Source organism: Taurulus bubalis (assembly GCF_910589615.1).
Source record: "Taurulus bubalis genome assembly, chromosome: 2".
Classification (NCBI taxonomy): Eukaryota; Metazoa; Chordata; class Actinopteri; order Perciformes; family Cottidae; genus Taurulus; species Taurulus bubalis.
The window spans coordinates 722,769-742,768 of NC_136590.1; the positions used below are offsets into that span (position 1 = coordinate 722,769).

The 20,000-nt window shown below is 42.3% G+C and overlaps 2 protein-coding genes across 2 annotated transcripts in view; one reads left to right on the forward strand and one right to left on the reverse strand.

Annotated features, from left to right (window-relative positions):
- The window catches only part of alg8 (ALG8 alpha-1,3-glucosyltransferase), a 10,004-nt gene extending 4,266 nt beyond the window's left edge, over nucleotides 1–5,738 (forward strand). The window contains exons 2-11 of the mRNA XM_079234761.1: nucleotides 1,042–1,151; nucleotides 1,938–2,005; nucleotides 2,114–2,240; nucleotides 2,530–2,633; nucleotides 2,748–2,868; nucleotides 3,070–3,209; nucleotides 3,375–3,514; nucleotides 3,701–3,798; nucleotides 4,030–4,102; nucleotides 4,253–5,738. Coding sequence (XP_079090887.1) covers nucleotides 1,042–1,151; nucleotides 1,938–2,005; nucleotides 2,114–2,240; nucleotides 2,530–2,633; nucleotides 2,748–2,868; nucleotides 3,070–3,209; nucleotides 3,375–3,514; nucleotides 3,701–3,798; nucleotides 4,030–4,102; nucleotides 4,253–4,472 — 1,201 coding nt within the window. The 3' untranslated portion in view covers nucleotides 4,473–5,738. The remainder of the gene's footprint in view (nucleotides 1–1,041; nucleotides 1,152–1,937; nucleotides 2,006–2,113; nucleotides 2,241–2,529; nucleotides 2,634–2,747; nucleotides 2,869–3,069; nucleotides 3,210–3,374; nucleotides 3,515–3,700; nucleotides 3,799–4,029; nucleotides 4,103–4,252) is intronic.
- Nucleotides 5,739–8,591: 2,853 nt separating this feature from the next.
- Nucleotides 8,592–20,000, reverse strand: part of stim1b (stromal interaction molecule 1b) — a gene marked incomplete at both ends in the record, with an annotated part of 61,014 nt that continues 49,605 nt past the window's right edge. The window contains 4 exons of the mRNA XM_079238040.1: nucleotides 8,592–8,716; nucleotides 9,226–9,313; nucleotides 10,801–10,950; nucleotides 13,667–13,868. Coding sequence (XP_079094166.1) covers nucleotides 8,592–8,716; nucleotides 9,226–9,313; nucleotides 10,801–10,950; nucleotides 13,667–13,868 — 565 coding nt within the window. The remainder of the gene's footprint in view (nucleotides 8,717–9,225; nucleotides 9,314–10,800; nucleotides 10,951–13,666; nucleotides 13,869–20,000) is intronic.

A 20,000-nucleotide genomic window follows, 5' to 3' on the forward strand; every position in this document is an offset into this window, starting at 1 on the left:
CACACACAGAGACACACACACACACATACATAGACACATACAGAGACACACACACATACATAGACACATACAGAGACGCACACACACACACACATACATAGACACATACAGAGACACATAGACACATACAGAGACACATAGACACATACAGAGACACATACAGAGACACATAGACACATACAGAGACACAGAGACACATACAGAGACACATAGACACATACAGAGACACACACACACATACATAGACACATACAGAGACACATAGACACATACAGAGACACACACACACATACATAGACACATACAGAGACACATACAGAGACACACACACACATACATAGACACATACAGAGACACATAGACACATACAGAGACACACACACACACACATAAATAGACACATACAGAGACACACACAGAGACACACACACACACATACATAGACACATACAGAGACACACACGCACACACACACACACACACATACATAGACACATACAGAGACACACACACATACATAGACACATACAGAGACGCACACACACACACACACACACACACACATACATAGACACATACAGAGACACACACGCACACACACACACACACATACATAGACACATACAGAGACACACACACATACATAGACACATACAGAGACGCACACACACACACATACATAGACACATACAGAGACGCACACACACACACATACATAGACACATACAGAGACGCACACACACACACATACATAGACACATACATAGACACATACAGAGACACACACACGCACACACACGCACACACACACACACATACATACACACGCACACATACATAGACACGCACAGAGACTGTCACGCGTTTAGTTCACTGCTTGAGGTCTTTTGTTGTATTGTGTGTTTTTGTTTGTTCTATCGTTGTATAAAGTAACTTCATCACGATATGAAACTATTCTATGGACCCAACCTTTCCATCAGACTTTTATTTTGGCGGGGTGTCTCTCAGCAGCTTCGTCCTGATTGGCTCTCTGTCCTCCAGGTGCTGCCGGTGCGTTCAGGAGCCAAAAGGCCCGCGGGACGTTTTGAGCCGCCCGTCCTTCGTCCTGGCGGTTCTGCTGCTCTGGAACTTCGGCCTCCTCGTCGTCGACCGTATCCTTCTTTTAAAAAACTTTTTCTCCCTTTTTGTATTCATTAAAAAGCTTCTTGGACCAGAAGGGTTGGGATCAGGAGAAAGATTCTGGATGTAAAATGGTAAAAAAAAATGCTACTTTTTTCATTTTTAAACTGGTTCCAGAAATATTTTTTTAGTTATTTATTAAATAATAATACAATTAAGTTTTTTCTTTTCATGTAGCTCATTTCTATACTTTAAAAACAACACACTTCAGCTAGAATTTAACAAAATAAAATACTAAAACCTCAAATGAATGAACGTGTCCATCATTAGTAGCTCTGTTTCATATTAATAATACTAATAATATATATATATATGGAGTCTCCTTCACTTCTCCCTCAGACATTCATTTCCTTTGGTGAGGAAAGCAGTTTTTTTTTAAACATTAGTTTTCAAATATTTACAAGAAACTAAAAAAACAAAGCAAAGTAGAGATTAAATCAAATTCTTCAAATTTTCTAGTTTTTTTTTGTCGTACTCCAAATACATATATTTTTTCCTTTTTTTTTTTTTAAAAACTGGTTCAAGAAATAATTATTTAACCTGCAAGTTAATTATTTTACAATTAAGTGTTTTTTTATGTAGCTCGTTTCTATACTTTAAAAACAACAACAAACTTTAAGGGATATTCAGTTAAGAATTTAACAAAATAAAATACTAAAACCTCAAATGAATGAACGTGTCCATTATTAGTAGCTTTGTTTCATATTAATAATAATATTAATAATATATATATGGAGTCTCCTTCACTTCTCCCTCAGACATTCATTTCCAGTACAACGGCTTCCTGTTCGGTTTCCTGCTTCTCTCTGTGGCCAAACACCTGCAGGTTCGTCTGGTGACGCAACAACGACGTTGTTTTCCTTCCAACGGGCCGCTTCACTTCGTGTGTGTGTGTGTGTGTGTGTGTGTGTGTGTGTGTGTGTGTGTGTGACAGCACCATCACTTGCAGGGGGCGCTGCTGTTCTCCGTGCTGCTCAACCTGAAGCACATCTACCTGTACGTGGCTCCGGCCTACGGGGTTTACCTGCTGAGGAGCTACTGCTTCACACAGGACCACAGCGGTAACACACACACACACACATGCAGACACACACACACATGCACACGCACACATGCAGACACACACACATGCAGAGAGAGATATATATATATATATATATATATATATATATATATATATATATATATATATATATATATATATATATATATATATATATATATATATATATATATATATACATACATACATACACACACAAACAATCACGCGCCACTCTTTTGTTGTTTATGATAAGTTAGACGTGTGTGTGTGTGTGTGTGTGTGTGTGTGTGTGTGTGTGTGCATAGACGGCTCCATCAGGTGGAGGAGCTTCAGTCCGCTCCGGCTGCTCGCTCTCGGCAGCATCGTGGCCTTCGTCTGCGCTCTGTCCTTCGGGCCCTTCGTCGCCATGGTGACTGGAGTCTTCCTCATCAGACTCTTTACTTGAACACAAATATGATCTTTCGTCTCTGAGCAGACCGAGCCGTAGGAAGCTGCCGCTTGCTTACTCTCCTCTGGTCTCCAGGGCCAGCTGCCTCAGGTGCTGTCCCGGCTCTTCCCCTTCAAGAGGGGCCTCTGCCACGCCTACTGGGCCCCCAACGCCTGGGCCCCCTACAACCTGCTGGACAAAGGCCTGGCGCTGCTCGGTGGGACTCATACACTTCTTTGTATACTTTCTTACATTGCTCTCAAACGTCATTTCACGACATTTAACTTTTACCCACTTTGTTGGTTTTGGTTATAAGTTTAAGAAAGTTATGTTAAAAGTGAAATATTAGTTTATGAAGGCAGAGCATTGATCTTCGTGATGAATTGATTGGCTGTAACAGAAACGTCTACCTGTTCAGGTGTCCGTCTGAAGCTGCTGGAGGAGGCGGGGCTTCCTCGAGCCTCCATGACAGGCGGTTTGGTTCAGGAGTTCCAGCACTCGGTCCTCCCCTCCGTCACGCCCGCCGTCACACTCGTCTGCACGCTGCTCTCCATCCTGGTGAGGTGGAAACTCAGTAGAGAAATACAGTAGAGTTCCGGCTAGCGCGAGCGGTAGAGTTCCGGCTAGCGCGAGCGGTAGAGTTCCGGCTAGCGCGAGCGGTAGAGTTCCGGCTAGCGCGAGCGGTAGAGTTCCGGCTAATGCTGCCGTCCTTCCTCTCTGCAGCCGGCGCTGGCGTCCATCTGCCGGCGTCCTCGCGGTGCGCGGGGTTTCCTGCGCTGCCTGCTGCTGTGCGCTCTCGGCTCCTTCATGTTCGGCTGGCACGTCCACGAGAAGGCCATCCTGCTCGCCATCCTGCCCCTCAGGTGAGCCCGTCCTGCCCCTCAGGTGAGCCCGTCCTGCCCCTCAGGTGAGCCCGTCCTGCCCCTCAGGTGAGCCCGTCCTGCCCCTCAGGTGAGCCCGTCCTGCCCCTCAGGTGAGCCCGTCCTGCCCCTCAGGTGAACTCTTCAGGTTACAAGTGAATTTCTTTTGTCTGTTTTTTCTTCCTGCAGCTTCCTGGCGGTCGAGAGCAGAGAGGATGCTGGGATATTTCTGGTCCTGACCACCACAGGTCATTACTCGCTGTTCCCGCTGATCTTCACCCCCGCAGGTAAACGCCAGAATAATATTATGAAGTATATAATATATAGAAGTGTATAATACATACTTCTGTAATGGAATACTTCCTCTTTTAGAAATGTCTTCTCTAAAATGTGAGGTTGTGAAGCAGCTGTCGTCCTATCAGCTGTCAGGAGCCGTGACCTCTGACCTCTTGTGGTTATTTGTGTTGATGTGAACATTATAATGAAATAATAATGACTTTATTAAATGTGCGTTGCAGAGCTGCCTATCAAAGCGTGTCTGATGCTGATGTTCACCATCTACTCTTTCACGGCTCTCAGGAAACTTCACGGGTAAAAAAGTGTTATTATAACGTGTAGAGTATACAATACTTCAAAAGTGACCAGAAGTACAATAGATGTCATGTGACCAGATAGAACCGGGTCCATGTACTCACACAGTGGTGAGTTGGACTACCCAGAGTGCTTTGCGTCCTCCTCCAGCCCGGCTCTGCTGCGTCCCCTGGAGTCCGTCTACCTGCTGGGCCTCGTTGCCGTGGCGCTGGCCTGCGAGGTGGTCTTCCCGCTGTCGCCGTGGCAACAGAAGCTGCCCTTCCTCCCCCTGCTGGCCACCTCGGTGTACTGCTCCCTGGGCGTCTGCCTCTCCTTCCTGCGCCTGTACGCCAGCCTGCTGCGGCCGGCGGAGGAGCCCACGCCGCTGTGAGCGGTCGGCGGTTTGATCCCCAATCCCAAAACCCCAGAAACACCCAGCCACCTTCATCCTGCACACGAGCCCCTGAGCAAGGCAGCAGACGCTGACCAGTCAGGAGGCAGCGACTCTTCTTCTTCTGCATCAGTTCTCTGACTCAAATGATGACATCATCTATCCTGAACCTCGACATGTCGATCCTCAACTGTGGACTTCAGCTCCAGACAGGAAGCGACAGAACAATCGAGTTACACAACTTCCTGTTTGATGTTCTGAGGCTCAAGAGGAGACGCTGGTTTACAAACACGACGACTTCAAATGGAAACCCTTTGTTTATTAACTAATTCAGCGCTGAAACATCCGGTCTGATGAGCTTCAACAGCCGGAGACTCGACATCCTGTTAACTAAATTATACAAAATTCACAACATGTTTTTTATCCAACGAGATATTCTGCTTCAATCCATATTTGTTGGTATTTAGCCTTAAAACAACATTTTCACCCGAAGAGGCGACACTAACAAGTTACCGTAAACGTCGGGTTACGAGCCGCTACTACCTTCAGTCAGTATCCCTGTTAGCTCCCCGTTGTAGCCAGCTAGCGCTCCTGCTAGCGCTCCGTTACTTCTCCGCTAACGTCCGCTAGCTCCCCAAAAACCGCCAAAGGTAGCGGGACCAGGGTCGACACCCGACTTGGGCAGTGGGGACGTGGCTAGCGGCAGTGCTAGCTAGCTAGCGCTGCTCCTAGCTTGCGCTTGTAACCCGACTTTTACGGTATATTCATTAAAGAATCTAAAAAAAGAGATTCCTTTTCATTGTTCAGAGCTTCAACGAGAACCTCAACAGCAGCTTCTGCACGGCCTGGACGCAGAAGCAATGCATGCTGGGATAGATTCCAGCCTCCCTCGACCCGGTGTGGATGATGCATCAGCTCAGCTGAAACAGTTTTATTTATTTAAAACCGCTAACGTTGACATCTCAGACGTTGGAAATGTTGTCACGACAAGAGGGAGACGCAGATTTAAGGCAAACAATAAAGTAATTTATTATGAATAAAGTGCGTGGTATTAAACCCTGATGGATGTGATGTTGCTGCACTCAAGAGACGCAAACGAGTAAACAGAACTTTAGAGTCCAACCGGCTACAAGAACCTGAACATGAAGATCTACTTCCTGGTTTTAGGAAATAAAACAACGTGGACCAAAAGGAAACTGAAGGACGATTGTTATGTTTGGTTTTTCTGTATTTTCAAATACTAAAAATAAAGATGAATTCATCCTCTCTCTGTGTGATGTAATGATTCACCTTCCAAGAGAAAAATGATTCTCACAATAAAAACATCAACAATAACGAAGATTGATTGTCGAGAGTTTAAACGAAGCGACTCGTTTTGTTTGAAAACTTTATTGATAAGGCAACACAAAACATGATTGGTTGAAATTAACTTAGTTTTACACATGTTGACTGTAAAAGTCTCTATTGCACAATAAGGACCATTAGTGCTGATGCTAACTGTTAGCACTGATGCCAACTGTTAGCACTGATGCCAACTGTTAGCGATGATACCAACTGTTAGCACTTATGCCAACTGTTAGCATTGATGCTAACTGTTAACATTGATGCAAACTGATGCCAACTGTTAGCACTGATGCCAACTGTTAGCGATGATACCAACTGTTAGCACTTATGCCAACTGTTAGCATTGATGCTAACTGTTAACATTGATGCAAACTGATGCCAACTGTTAGCGATGATACCAACTGTTAGCACTTATGCCAACTGTTAGCATTGATGCTAACTGTTAACATTGATGCAAACTGATGCCAACTGTTAGCACTGATGCCAACTGTTAGCACTGATGCCAACTGTTAACATTGATGCTAACTGTTAACATTGATGCTAACTGATACCAACTGTTAGCACTGATGCCAACTGTTAGTGATGATACCAACTGTTAGCGCTGATGCCAACTGTTAGCACTGATGCCAATTGTTAGCACTGATGCCAATTGTTAGCACTGATGCCAACTTTTAGCGATGATACCAACTGTTAGTGCTGATGCCAACTGTTAACATTGATGTTAACTGTTAGCACTGATACTAACTGTTAGCAATGATACCAACTGTTAGCACTGATGCCAACTGATACCAACTGTTAGCACTGATGCCAACTGTTAGCACTTATGCCAACTGTTAGCGCTTATGCCAACTGTTAGCGCTGATGCTAAATGTTAGTGCTGATGCCAACTGTTAACATTGATGTTAACTGTTAGCACTGATACTAACTGCTAGCAATGATACCAACTGTTAGCACTTATGCCAACTGTTAGCACTGATGCTAACTGTTAGCGCTGATGCTAACCTGCAGGACCGATCTGACTAGACTACCCGTTAGCAGCTTTATGGGCAGAATGGCCTCCGCCATCGAACCAGTTTCCTCTTCTCAAACATTCCACCTCCGTCCTCTTGATCTTGTCTCACTAGTCATCGTATAAAAGTAAAAATCATTCAGTGGATTCCTTTTTAACGTCAAAATAACAGACCAGTCGCACTAAACTAACGAACTAAAGCTGTAAAATAAAGTTCATCCATTCAAACATTGAAGCAGTTTAAAACGTTGACAGACTTGAAATGAACGACAGTATACCGATTTTGCACAAAAGTAAAAGTATGTAAGTATTACCATCTAAATGTACTTAAAGTACTCGCTCTGTCCTGTGAGAACCTCGTATAAAAATAACTAACTGTGTTCATCTCTGTGACGATGCTTTCCAGCTTTAAGAAAAGTAGAACTTCATCCTTCAGTTCATCACAAACACTCAACACCAACACACCTGGAGAGACGAGGTTTTCACTGGACAGGAAGTGCTCATCTGAAGGGAAACCAAACAACTGCAACTAACGATTATTCTAATTGTAATCTGTTGATTTTTTTATTATCAATTAAGACGTTTTGTCTATAAAATGTCAAAACATTGTGAAAAAGGTCCACGACGACCCAGAGGTCCTGATCTTAAAAATAGTTGCAGATTTTTAATTTAATAGTTATCAACTAATCAATAAATTGCACAGCTTTACTGGTCAGACCCGATCTGACCCGGTTTGGCCTTGGCGGCTCTCTGGACTGGCCTTTAATGAAACGTAGATTCTTTGGGTTTTCATTAAAGTGAAGCGTGAAGTTTGAGCCACTTTTTTTTTAGCTCTAAAGTTCATCTCCTCTGGCTGCAGGCGGCCGCTTGCGTGTCCTGAAGAGTTAAATCTGTGTTTGGTGAAGCTGTCTGTAAATCTGCTCCATTACGGCTCAGAATGCTAAACCTTTTAACGGCCTGAAAGAGGATCAGCCGATTCAGAGAAAAGACTCCCAGCATGCTCTGCTCTCGGAGACGCAACCAGCAGTTTTTGGATTGGAAGATGTTGATCGGATTCAAACGCAAAATGCAACGTGCAAAATGTAAAATGTAAAATAAGTAGTTTTTTGGACCGGGAGGAGTTTTGAGTACTTGGTTCCAAGAACATCCTTTTTCTTTTATTGCGTTCGGAAGAACAAAACCTAAAGTGTTCTATTGGATCAGAGAGTAAAGAAGAGCATCGATGGTCGTCTGTGTTGTGTTCAAGGAACCAACGAGGCTTCAACGCCGTACCCTGAACGTAATATTTGGTATTTTTGGAAACTGGAATCATCGCCACTATTGTTTAAAATTAAGTTCTGTGGGTTTTAACTCTTTTTTTTTTTTTTACACAAACAACAAAATCTGAAAGACGGATTCATTAGCGGTGGATTTTCCTTCTTGAAGGATCAAGGTGGCTGCTGGGGGAAAACGGGATCATCAAAGTCTTCTTCAAAGATATCTTTGTCCAAAAATGAATCCGTTTGTTTTCAAACAAACACCGGAGACGAGCAGCCGGAGCGGCCGATCGCAAACTTTTACTTTTTTGGCGTCCGTTGTTTTTTCCGCCGCCTCCGTCTCACGAAACCTCAGCGTCCTCAAGAAGACTGAGCGAGTCTTTCCTCAGTGAAGGGCAGTGGGGGTACGGGTTTAAACTTTTTCGGGATGTGGGGGTGGAAGCTGGAGGACTTCTGCTTCGGTCAGTCTTTGTCGTCTTTGGCGTCTTTGCGCCTCCCTGCTCGGCGCTCTCAGCCCGTCCGGCCCTCCACGATGATGACTAACACCGGCGTCAGGTCCATGAGGTTCTTCAGCATGTCCATGATGTCCTCGTGGTCTCGGGCTCCCTCAATGAACTCCTCCAGGGTCAGCTCACCTGAGTGGGGTCAAACGATGGGACAGAGGCCTTATGGTTAGGGTTGGGTACCGAAAACCGGTGCCAATGTTTTTTGAAGTATCGGTTCCGGCGCCGTTTAGGCACCGGTATCTTAAAGTATCCTTTTAGCACTGGTATCTTAAAGTATCCTTTTAGCACCGGTATCATTTAAAGTATCCTTTTAGCACTGGTATCTTAAAGTATCCTTTTAGCACCGGTATCATTTAAAGTATCCTTTTAGCACTGGTATCTTAAAGTATCCTTTTAGCACTGGTATCTTAAAGTATCCTTTTTAGCACTGGTATCTTAAAGTATCCTTTTAGCACCGGTATCATTTAAAGTATCCTTTTAGCACCGGTATCATTTAAAGTATCCTTATAGCACCGATATTGGGAAAAACCCAAACGATGTCCATCCCTAGTTCTGACAGGAAACTGAATGGGCTTTACTTTACTTGTTAAGACAATAGGCAATAACAATGATCATATTTACAGCAACTAGTTCTTTACCTTCTCCCTTCACATCGATCTTTTCAAATATGACCGAGACGATGTCCTCGGGGTCGGTGTCTCTGTTCCGTGTAATGTCCTGGATGGCCTGCAGGGGGAGACACACACACACACACAGTCTCACTCGGACGGATATCGTAGAAACAGGAGAACAGAGTCAAAGATTCTGTGAATGAGTCGTGATCAAACGTTGGGCATTTAAGGATCATTTGCCCAGAATTGGAAACGGGAAAACGAATGGAGAAAATGGCATAAAAAATGTTATTTCACGTTTTCATTTTCCTTTCCTCGTCCACATTTTAGCATTTCTTTTTTTTAAATTCCATTTCAAGATAATCGTCACTTTTCTAGCTTGTTTTTACATTTTTACCATTTGACTATGGCCCGATTTTCAAAAAAGGATTGTACAAGTAAATTAACATTTTTTATTTTCCCCTTTTTGTTTTTAATTCTGAGTGAAAAGCGCCTGAGTTGCAGAGGGTTTATCGCTGCGACTCGTCCAGACTGACTGCTGGACGTGGCTCACTTCCTGTCAGCTGATCCATGAGGTCAGCAGATTAACACTCATCTAATTTCAGAGATAATCCATCCAACCCAGTTTTCTGTCGGCAGCAGCAAAGCAGCAGCTTCAGTTCTTATTACTCAGCAGCTTCACAGTTTGTGGGTTTATTTTGTTATGAAATGCATTTTTTTGCATCGTTCCTTCCAGAAATCTTCTTCATCTCATTTTTAATACTTTTTTAAATACTTTTTTATACTGTCTTTTGGAATATTTGAGACTGAACAGATTATATTTCTATCATATGCAACATATTAGTAAATATGTTTAAGAGGAAATGTGATGCTTCTCTTAATATGAGGAAATGTTAATAAATGTAATGTTCACATACTTTATACTTTTTTTTAATTGAGGCACAACTTTCTTTTTGTTGCAAATTATACTCGTAATTTCTGGATTTTACAGGATCGATATGAATACCTAAAGAAAGCCAAGAAAATCCAGAAAAATTCAAAATCAAATCTTTAGATATGTCTGTCGAGTTATTTCCCCGAAAAATAATAATTTAGTTAAATCCAAAAACAACAATAACAGGAGTCGCTTTCCAAATCACCCTGTTTAATAAATACATGTTTTTATTTTTATTTACTGAACTTTCAGCTTGAGGTCTTTTAGTTTCTAGATAAAGAAACTAACATCAATATTAAAGGTCCTTTATTTGAATTTGGTCTTCGTGAAGATATTTCCAAACCGTCGTCAGAAGAAGATGCGATCAAAAAAACATCCGCTTGTAGAGACGGAAACGGATGAAGGGTCTCTAGCGTTTCGGAGGTTGATTGTTAGACATTCGTGTTTAAACCCAACCCAAGAAAAAACGGAAGGAAGAGACTGTTAGCTAAGCCCCGCCCCTGATGGAGCCCACACTGTCACTAACTGTACTAACTAAAATACCTTTCAGAAATGTCCCTTGTCTTTTTAAGCGGATCTCTCTTTTTTTACTTCATTTGAGTCATTTTCTCTAACGAAGTGGTTTCATGGACATTTATTCTGGGTTTCGCTCTCTTGTCTCTTCTTACCGAGAAGATGGTCTCCAGCTCTTCCTTGTCGATCTTGCCATTGCCGTCCTGGTCGAACAGTTTGAAGTACCACTTTAGTTTCTGGTTGATTTCTCCCTTCAGCATCAGACTGACGGCCGCGATGTATTCCACGAAGTCGATGTAGCCGTCCTGCAAGGTGGAGCAGAGGGATCAGTTTTTTTAAATGTTTATTAAGTACTTTGACTGTAACCAGAGTATTTTTACAGTGTGATATTGGTACTTCTATTGTAACCAGAGTATTTTTACAATGTGGTATTGGTACTTATATTGTAACCAGAGTATTTTTACAGTGTGATATTAGTACTTTGACTGTAACTAGAGTATTTGTTCCTTGTGGTATTAGTACTTTTATTGTAACTGAGTATTTTTACAGCATGGTATGGGTACTTTCATTGTAACAGAGTATTTTTACAGCGTGGTATTCATACTAGTTTTTATTAATACTGATCGCAGTACTTTTCGTGTTTATTGACCTCCATCAAACCAAAACGAGGGTTGACCTGATTTAAAAGAACTTTTTAACGTTGCATTCTGGTTTCCTTTCCTCGGAGGAGTCGACCTCTTCCTCCCTGAACTTCACCGCCACGCCACTAATCCGTGAGCTGGTCTTTGACGCACAGTCGGGGATAATGACTCTTCATGCACACGACCAAAGCCAATTAGACAGAGAGCCAATGGAAGCTGTGTGTCGGCCTTCTTTGTCCTGATTCAGGAGCGCATGTTTAAGGCTCTGATGTCTGTCATTCACACAGAACACCAGAGGATGTATGGAAGGAGAGTTTAGGGTCAGAACGCATCTTAATGTGTGCAGACGTGCAGTTAAAATAATAAGAGACCAAACCTCTGGTTAACCTTCAAAATAAGAGCACAATGTTTTACAGTGAAGGTTTATATTTTACTTTAGGGAATATACTTTACGGTCCTCTTCATATGTCCAACGCAATCTACAGATGAAAGCCATGACATGCAGTTAAAAGCTCCATTAAAAGATAATTGGTGGACCTTGAGTTAAGATGTTTCTTCCATTTTAAAAATATTAAAAAATACCCGGTCAAAGCGGGGATCACCAACCCGGTCAGAGCGGGGTCCACCAACCTGGTCAAAGTGGGGACCACCAACCCGGTCAAAGTGGGGACCACCAACCCGGTCAGAGCGGGGTCCACCAACCTGGTCAAAGCGGGGTCCACCAACCCGGTCAGAGCGGGGTCCACCAACCTGGTCAAAGCGGGGTCCACCAACCTGGTCAGAGTGGGGTCCACCAACCCGGTCAAAGCGGGGGCCACCAACCTGGTCAAAGCGGGGTCCACCAACCTGGTCAGAGTGGGGACCACCAACCTGGTCAAAGCGGGGGCCACCAACCCGGTCAAAGTGGGGACCACCAACCCGGTCAAAGTGGGGACCACCAACCTGGTCAGAGTGGGGACCACCAACCCATCCTCACGTTCTCAAACTGTCCTCTCAACGTCTAAAACTAAAAATGTCCAGATCTGTTTCGAACCTTTGTACAAATACAATATTTCTGCAACTTTTCAGAACGTCTATGTTTCGTTCTTTAACACAGCTGTAATGCTGTGATGTAATCACACAGTATATCTTACCTTTTAAACATGAAATACTTCCGAGGATGTTTTATGAGGACTCTCCACATTACACACCCGCCAGGTGACGTTTTGGGAACAATAGCAATAATAACGTTAAGAGGTGGTAGTGGTGTTTGGAAGTGTGGTCGAATGATGTACTGCAGTAGGCGGAGTTTAAAGGAAGCGATGAGCTGCTGTGGACGTATTCTAGACTCCTAAAATAATCCCTATCAGTTCCAGTGAACGTTGTAATATTTAGAATATCTTCGCCTCTTTATCTCAATGTCAGACACAATTTTCCTGATCTCTGCAAACACGCCAGACTCCATTGAGTAAAACCAGTGGCGGGCCGTGGATTTTCTACCTGCGCTTCAGTGCCTCAGCTGTAATTTTTGTATTTTTTTGTATTTCATTTTTTTTTTAAATAACATTCTAAAATAGCTATAACCTTGTGATTCTGTCTAGGCCAGCAGAGAAGGCTTACAGGCCCTGACTGGTTAAAACAGTGATCTAACGTCGCTGCTGGCCTACTGCTGCCTGCATCAGTCAGTTAGTTTGGCGGATCTGAACTAACCCTTTAAAACTTTAAAACCCTTTGCCATCGGTAATACACTGAACTATCCCTTTAACCCCGGCCTCCTGTGTCACAGTTTAACACTTCCTACTCTCTGTTTTCAATCCGAAGTCCCTGATGGGAATTCCTTACAGGTGAACATTGAACATTGAACTGCTAGGACGACCAAACTTTGCAGAACAGCAGTTGGTAACATTAACACATTTTACAGTTATGTTTAATCAGAAGGCGGATCTATAGCAACATTTTAATATATACAGTATATATTGTATATATTTTCATTCGGTCCTTTTTGAGAAGATTAAGCTCAAAACTTTACACTGTGTGTGTGTTGAAGTATTAATATTTATAACTTTATTTTAGCAAATACATTACTTAAATATACGATATATATACACACACATATAGGAATATTTATAAATGCAAACATATATCTATATATATATAAATAATATAAATATATAAATATTCCTCAAATCTAAATGTCCCCTCACCATTTACGCCACTATAAAGGACTACAGCTCCAGTGAGGCTCAGACTGGTTCTGGTCCAGTTGAACCAGTGGACAAACCAGGTGCAAAGACTTCCCCAAATATAAATAGGACAAAATGAAACTCCAGCCTTCAGCGGTGGAGAATAATTCAGAAGCTTAAATTAAAAACCCTTCTGCGTGAGAGAGAGAGAGACGCACCCCGTCCATGTCGAAGGTGAGGAAGACCTGGTCCACGTAGCTGTTGGCGTTCTCCGTCATGCCCCTCAGACCCAGGATGGCCTTGAGCTCGAACAGCGTGATGAGGCCCGACGGAGACTCCCGCATGAACTTGTTGTACCAGTGGTGCATGTCCTCCGCCAGGATGTCGTCCAGGTTGGAGCCGTGGTTTCCCATTGGTCCGGTCCGACGGGCGCACCGAGGAAAAACCAAGGAAGGTAAGGAAGAACGAGGGACTCTCACCCCGAAGGAAAAAGGGTTTCGGGCAAAGAGACGGAACCAGCAGATGAAACGCAGGCCTCCTATGATCCCCAGTGGACGGATGTTTAAAGAACAACAACGGGAGCTCGATGAAGGGGTCTGAAGTCCTTTTGGAGAGACGAAGAAACGCGACATGAAGAGTCAAAAAAGGGTTAGAAATACGCTGGCTCGGCAGGCAGGAAGATGGAGCCGGCCGACATCCAGTGACTCTGCAGGTAGAGAGCAAAACCTCAGGACTCGCTAACCCTCTTAGGTTCTGCAGGACAGAAATCAAGGATGCACCCAAAATAACTCCCTAATGAGATCAGGCTGCCCGGGCAGAAAGGTTCTGCTGCCAGAGGCCGAGCCAAGAGGCTTTACCTGCCGAGGTTCAGCCGAGGGACGAGGAGGCTGGTTATGTAACGGACTCACCTGGTGTCCCAGTTCAGACGGAGAGGAGGGCACAGACGGGTCCAGGTCATGTGTGGACACTCCACAGGCAGGACGACGGGCTTCATTCAAACTGAGGCGTTAAACAGAGGTGGAAAGACCTGCGCTCAAGTACAGTTTAGGTTCTTTTTTATTTTTATGGTGAAAATCCTGGGAAAAGACTTCCTGGAGCTACAAAGACAAACCCAACATAAAGATTGCTTCTTTCTGTATTGCGATGTCTCCAACATTGGTCTATCATTGGCTCAGCGCTACTTGTAGTGATCCATTTAAACCCATGATGACAACTTCACAGGAACACTGGGAATCTGATTATTTTATATATCTGCTTAGTTTAAACATCTATATCATTTTCATTTTTGATAACAAATACGTATTGTGACATTCAATTCAATTCAGTTTATTTTATATAGCCCAACATCACAAATACAAGTTTGCCTCGGAGGGCTTTACAATCTGTAACATGACATCCCTGTCCCGGGACCTCACATCGGATCAGGAAAAACTCCCCAAAAAGATAGTAAAAACCCTTTCACAGGGAAAAAAAGTGGAAGAAACCTGAGGGAGAGCAACAGAGGAGGATCCATACTTTGCATTTTGCACTTTGCACTATCTGTTATCTAATTTACTTATTTACTTAATTAATGAATACACTCTTCAGCTGTAAATATAAATAGATTTCATTCCGGTTAGTTGTATTCTATTCTATTTTATTGTGTATATTTAAATATATATTTATATATATATATAAATATATATATATATATATATATATATATATATATGACTTTATTTTAATTTGTATATATCTCTCATCCCTGTTGCTTCTTTATATATTTGATCTTTTATCTTGTGTGTTTGTATTTCAAGTGGTAAGGCGCTACCGATGACGACAAAAAAATTTCCCCTTGGGGATTAATAAAATATATATTCATTCATTCATTCATTCAGGATCCCTCTCCCCGGATGGACAGAAGCAATAGATGTCATGTGGCCAGAATGAATAACGTAACAGAGCTACAGCACATTACATGAATATGACAGAAATGATTCATATAATGACTAGTAGGCATGATCCATGATCCAGATAACCACGATCCATTAAGCAGAAGGAGGTAGAGATGACGATGATGATGGTAGAAGACATGAAATGAGAACGTTACAAAGATTAGAATTAGAGGGGTGAAAATAAACAAGTAGTTGTCAAGGTTTTGATATAACAACGTCAAAGAGACACAAAATAACCACAAAGAGATACAAAATAACCACAAAGAGACACACAATAACCACAAAGAGACACACAATAACCACAAAGAGACACAAAATAACCACAAAGAGATACAAAATAACCACAAAGAGACACACAATAACCACAAAGAGACACAAACCAATGACAAAAAGATGAAAAATGACCACAAAGAGATTAAAAAAGACAACAAATATATACAAAACAACCTCCACGAGACACAATGGCTTTGAAATGGCTACAAAGAGAAACAAAATGACTATAAAGAGACGCAAAAATATCTTCAAGTAACACAAAACAACCACAAGAGACAGTAAAGACATAAAAAAACCTCAGAGACAGCAAACAAGCACAGAAATGCAAAGTGACTGTTTGTGAAGTTGATTTAGACCAGGGGTCAGCAACCTTTCGTATCCAAAGAGCCATTTTGACCTTTTTCCACCAAAAAAAAATTGTCTGGAGCCGCAAAAATTATTTGATATCACAGCTTCTGAAGTTTTATATGTAGTCATATTATATATACAAAAAACTATAGTTTGTTGTATTTATGAAAATATAGAACAAGAATGAAGACTTTTTTTTTTACATTGTATTGCTATTATACCTGTTTATAACTATTAAACAAAAAATAGTCATGTGTCGGCTACATTAAGGTTAATTAAAAACACCACTATGCAGACCTTCAGGTCTATCTATATTTGTGGCTCATGCGGTAGAGTGTTGCCCTGTAACTGCAGGTAGCAGGTTATACCTGTCTTCTTCAGTGAGCTTTACATTTTAAACGCATATCTTTTGCTACGTTTACACTGAGCGTCCTCCTCACTAGAGCACCGCAAACGGAGGACGGATCCGTGTTTACTAACGGACGCCTCGGTGTCTCATGAGCTGACACAGAACCAGCAGCAGGAGTGGAGTTTGGAGACGTGATCCACTTCCTGAAAGTAGATCTACTTTACTCAGTTTGCTGCAGCAGTTGAGGAATCGCTCTTCTGCACTCATCTGCGCGCGAGGCGGGGCTCTGAGTCACGAGGAGCAGCTGCAGGGCGGAGGCTTGACAGCCACGTGACGCACATTTTAGTGAAAGAAATATTCAAACATTTATTTTTATTTTCAGTGACACAATATCACCTAAAACTCCAAGATAAGAGGACTTCCCTTTAAAAGTTTTTCCACTGGGTAAAAAAAAAAAAAAAAAAGTTGTCTTTTTTTCTTTTCTTTTTTTTGTCAAGGCCTCAGGGAGCCGCAACAGACGGCTAAAGAGCCGCAACAGACGGCTAAAGAGCCGCAACAGACGGCTAAAGAGCCGCAACAGACGGCTAAAGAGCCGCAACAGACGGCTAAAGAGCCGCAACAGACGGCTAAAGAGCCGCAACAGACGGCTAAAGAGCCGCAACAGAGGGCTAAAGAGCCGCAACAGAGGGCTAAAGAGCCGCAGGTTGCCGACCCCTGATTTAGATGAACAGTTCTCAAGATACGCAAAGACAGTCGTGCATGAACACAGGTTTCATGCTGCTACAGCGCCACCTATTGGTCAAATGGGACCCAATTAGTCACGGTCACTCCCAGATCATGTCTACACATTTCCAGCAAATGTGGTTACAATGGCACCAAGCGTTCATACTTAAACTACAACATGAATCTGTTCATTATGGACAGTTTGAACTTCTCAATCTTCTGACACCTCAGACTCAGAGCCAGGCCTGAGCATCAACAGCTTAGCGGAGAAACAATGTTGAGCGTGTTAATCAGATCAGACCTTCAGCGGTTAATCAGGATGGAGCTTCTTCTTTTTTATCAGACTCCACAAGTGGAAACATTTTAATGATTCAGAATGTGACGTTCCCACGTTGAAGAAGGTGTTCATATACTTCCTCGGTCCTAAGAAATATTCACATACTTCCTGTTTCCTAAGAAGTTTTCATATACTTCCTGTGTCCTAAGAAGTTTTCATATACTTCCTGTGTCCTAAGAAGTGTTCATATACTTCCTGTGTCCTAAGAAGTGTTCATATACTTCCTGTGTCCTAAGAAGTGTTTATGTACTTCCTCGGTCCTAAGTTGGGTTCACATACTTCCTCGTCCTAGGAAGTGTTCACATACTTCCTCGTCCTAAGAAGTGTTCATGTACTTCCTCGTCCTAAAAAGTGTTCACATACTTCCTCGTCCTAAGAAGTGTTCATGTACTTCCTCGTCCTAAGAAGTTTTCATATACTTCCTGTGTCCAAAGAAGTTTTCATATACTTCCTGTGTCCAAAGAAGTGTTCATATACTTCCTGTGTTCTACGAAGTGTTCATATACTTCCTGTGTTCTACGAAGTGTTCATATACTTCCTATGTCCTAAGAAGTATTCATATACTTCCTATGTCCTAAGAAGTGTGCATATACGTCCTGTGTCCTAAGAAGTGTTCATATATGTCCTGTGTCCTAAGAAGTTTTCATACACTTCCTATGTCCTAAGAAGTGTGCATATACTTCATGTGTCCTAAGAAGTGTTCATATACTTCTTATGTCCTAAAAAGTGTTCATATACTTCCTTGTCCTAAGTTGGGTTCACATACTTCCTGTGTCCTAAGAAGTGTTCATATACTTCCTGTGTCCTAACTACTTGGGGTTATAGGGCGGTTCAGATTAATAATCAGCCCTCTGCGATTTAGTTGTTGTTTGTCGTTGTTGTGGACACAGTAAGTGACCTTTGACCTTTGTTTGTTGATGAAGCATCACCTCAGTGTAGGAACAGCTGACTGAACACCTGTTATTGACATGATTCTCCCAGCATGCCTGTGGGTTTATCTCGGTGTTTTTGGCAGTGAACCTTCAAGTTTCCAGAGCGGCCTTCTTTTGTTTTCCTGTTGATGGGTTTAGTTTCCGCGGCAGTGAGACTCTGCGTGTACCGGAGGATCAACCAGATTACCAGAACGAAGATTAGAACCCAGCGAGCGGCGGCCGGGTTCCTCTCTCCGGTTCTCCGCCAAGACTCGTCTTTTCCAGGTACGAGCAGATTAAGAGTTACGAGTCACGTGGAGACGGGCCAGCTGTGTTTAATGTCTTATTCACGACTAGAGTTTAACTCTGCACCGAACAGACACACCTTTGTGTGTCTCTTTGTGTTTGTCTCTATGTGTGTGTCTCTTTGTCTCTTTGTCTCTTTGTCTTTTTGTGTTTGTCTCTTTGTGTGTTTGTCTCTTTGTCTTTGTCTCTTTGTCTTTGTCTCTTTGTGTTTGTCTCTTTGTGTGTGTCTCTTTGTCTCTTTGTCTTTGTCTCTTTGTGTTTGTCTCTTTGTGTTTGTCTCTTTGTCTTTGTCTCTTTGTCTTTGTCTCTTTGTGTTTGTCTCTTTGTGTGTGTCTCTTTGTCTCTTTGTCTTTGTCTCTTTGTGTGTTTGTCTCAAAGAGACAAACACAAAGAGACAAAGACAACTTTGTCTCTTTGTGTTTGTCTCTTTGTGTGTGTATCTTTGTCTCTTTGTCTTTGTCTCTTTGTGTGTTTGTCTCTTTGTCTTTGTCTCTTTGTGTGTTTGTCTCTTTGTGTGTGTCTCTTTGTAGCTGGATCTTTGTGGTCGGGTCTTTGTTGCTATTTGATTCTCTCTGTGTTCATTTTGAGTCTTTTTGTGGTGATTTTGCTTCTTTGTCTCTTTGAGGTTGTTTTGCATCCCTGTTGCTGTCGAGTCTTTGTGTTTGTTGTGAGTGTTTTTGTGGTGATATTCTTCATGGTCGTTTTTTTGGGTAATTCTTTGTCGTTACATGTTTCTTTGTATATATTTGAATGCTTCTTCCACCACGGCCATTGTTAGTTTAAAACAAGGAACACAGAACATAAACACAAAGGTAGACATGAATGTAGCAAAAATATGCATTTTAATATCAGTTAAAGGCACAACGTGACGTCCCCACTTTCAAGGCTTTACGACAGAATGTAGAGTTAATGTTCCCGCTTTGTCTTTGTATTAAAAACACAAACAAACCTCCGTGGTTGGTTGTTATGAACGTTATGAATGAAGCTTTTAACCGAGTGAAGATTTCAACTCAAAATGAACGGACACCAAAAGCATCATCATCGACATCATCATCGTCATCATCATCATCATCATCATCATCATCATCATCATCATCATCATCATCATCAACATGACCATAAATCACAGCTCTGAACACCAAACATCAAAGAAAACATAATGACGCAAAAAATGAATTCACATTATATAAAAAAGGAACAAATCCAGCGTTGCAGTGTAAAAAACTAAAAGCTTTGAGTCGAGGATTAGTACAGAAACAACACACCACTTCAATCGTTTCCAGCAGGTTGCACTTTAGTTAAACTCCCAGATCAGTCAGACACGTCGTCTTCACCGACAGAGTTTCGTAAACCTTAATATTCAGACGGGTC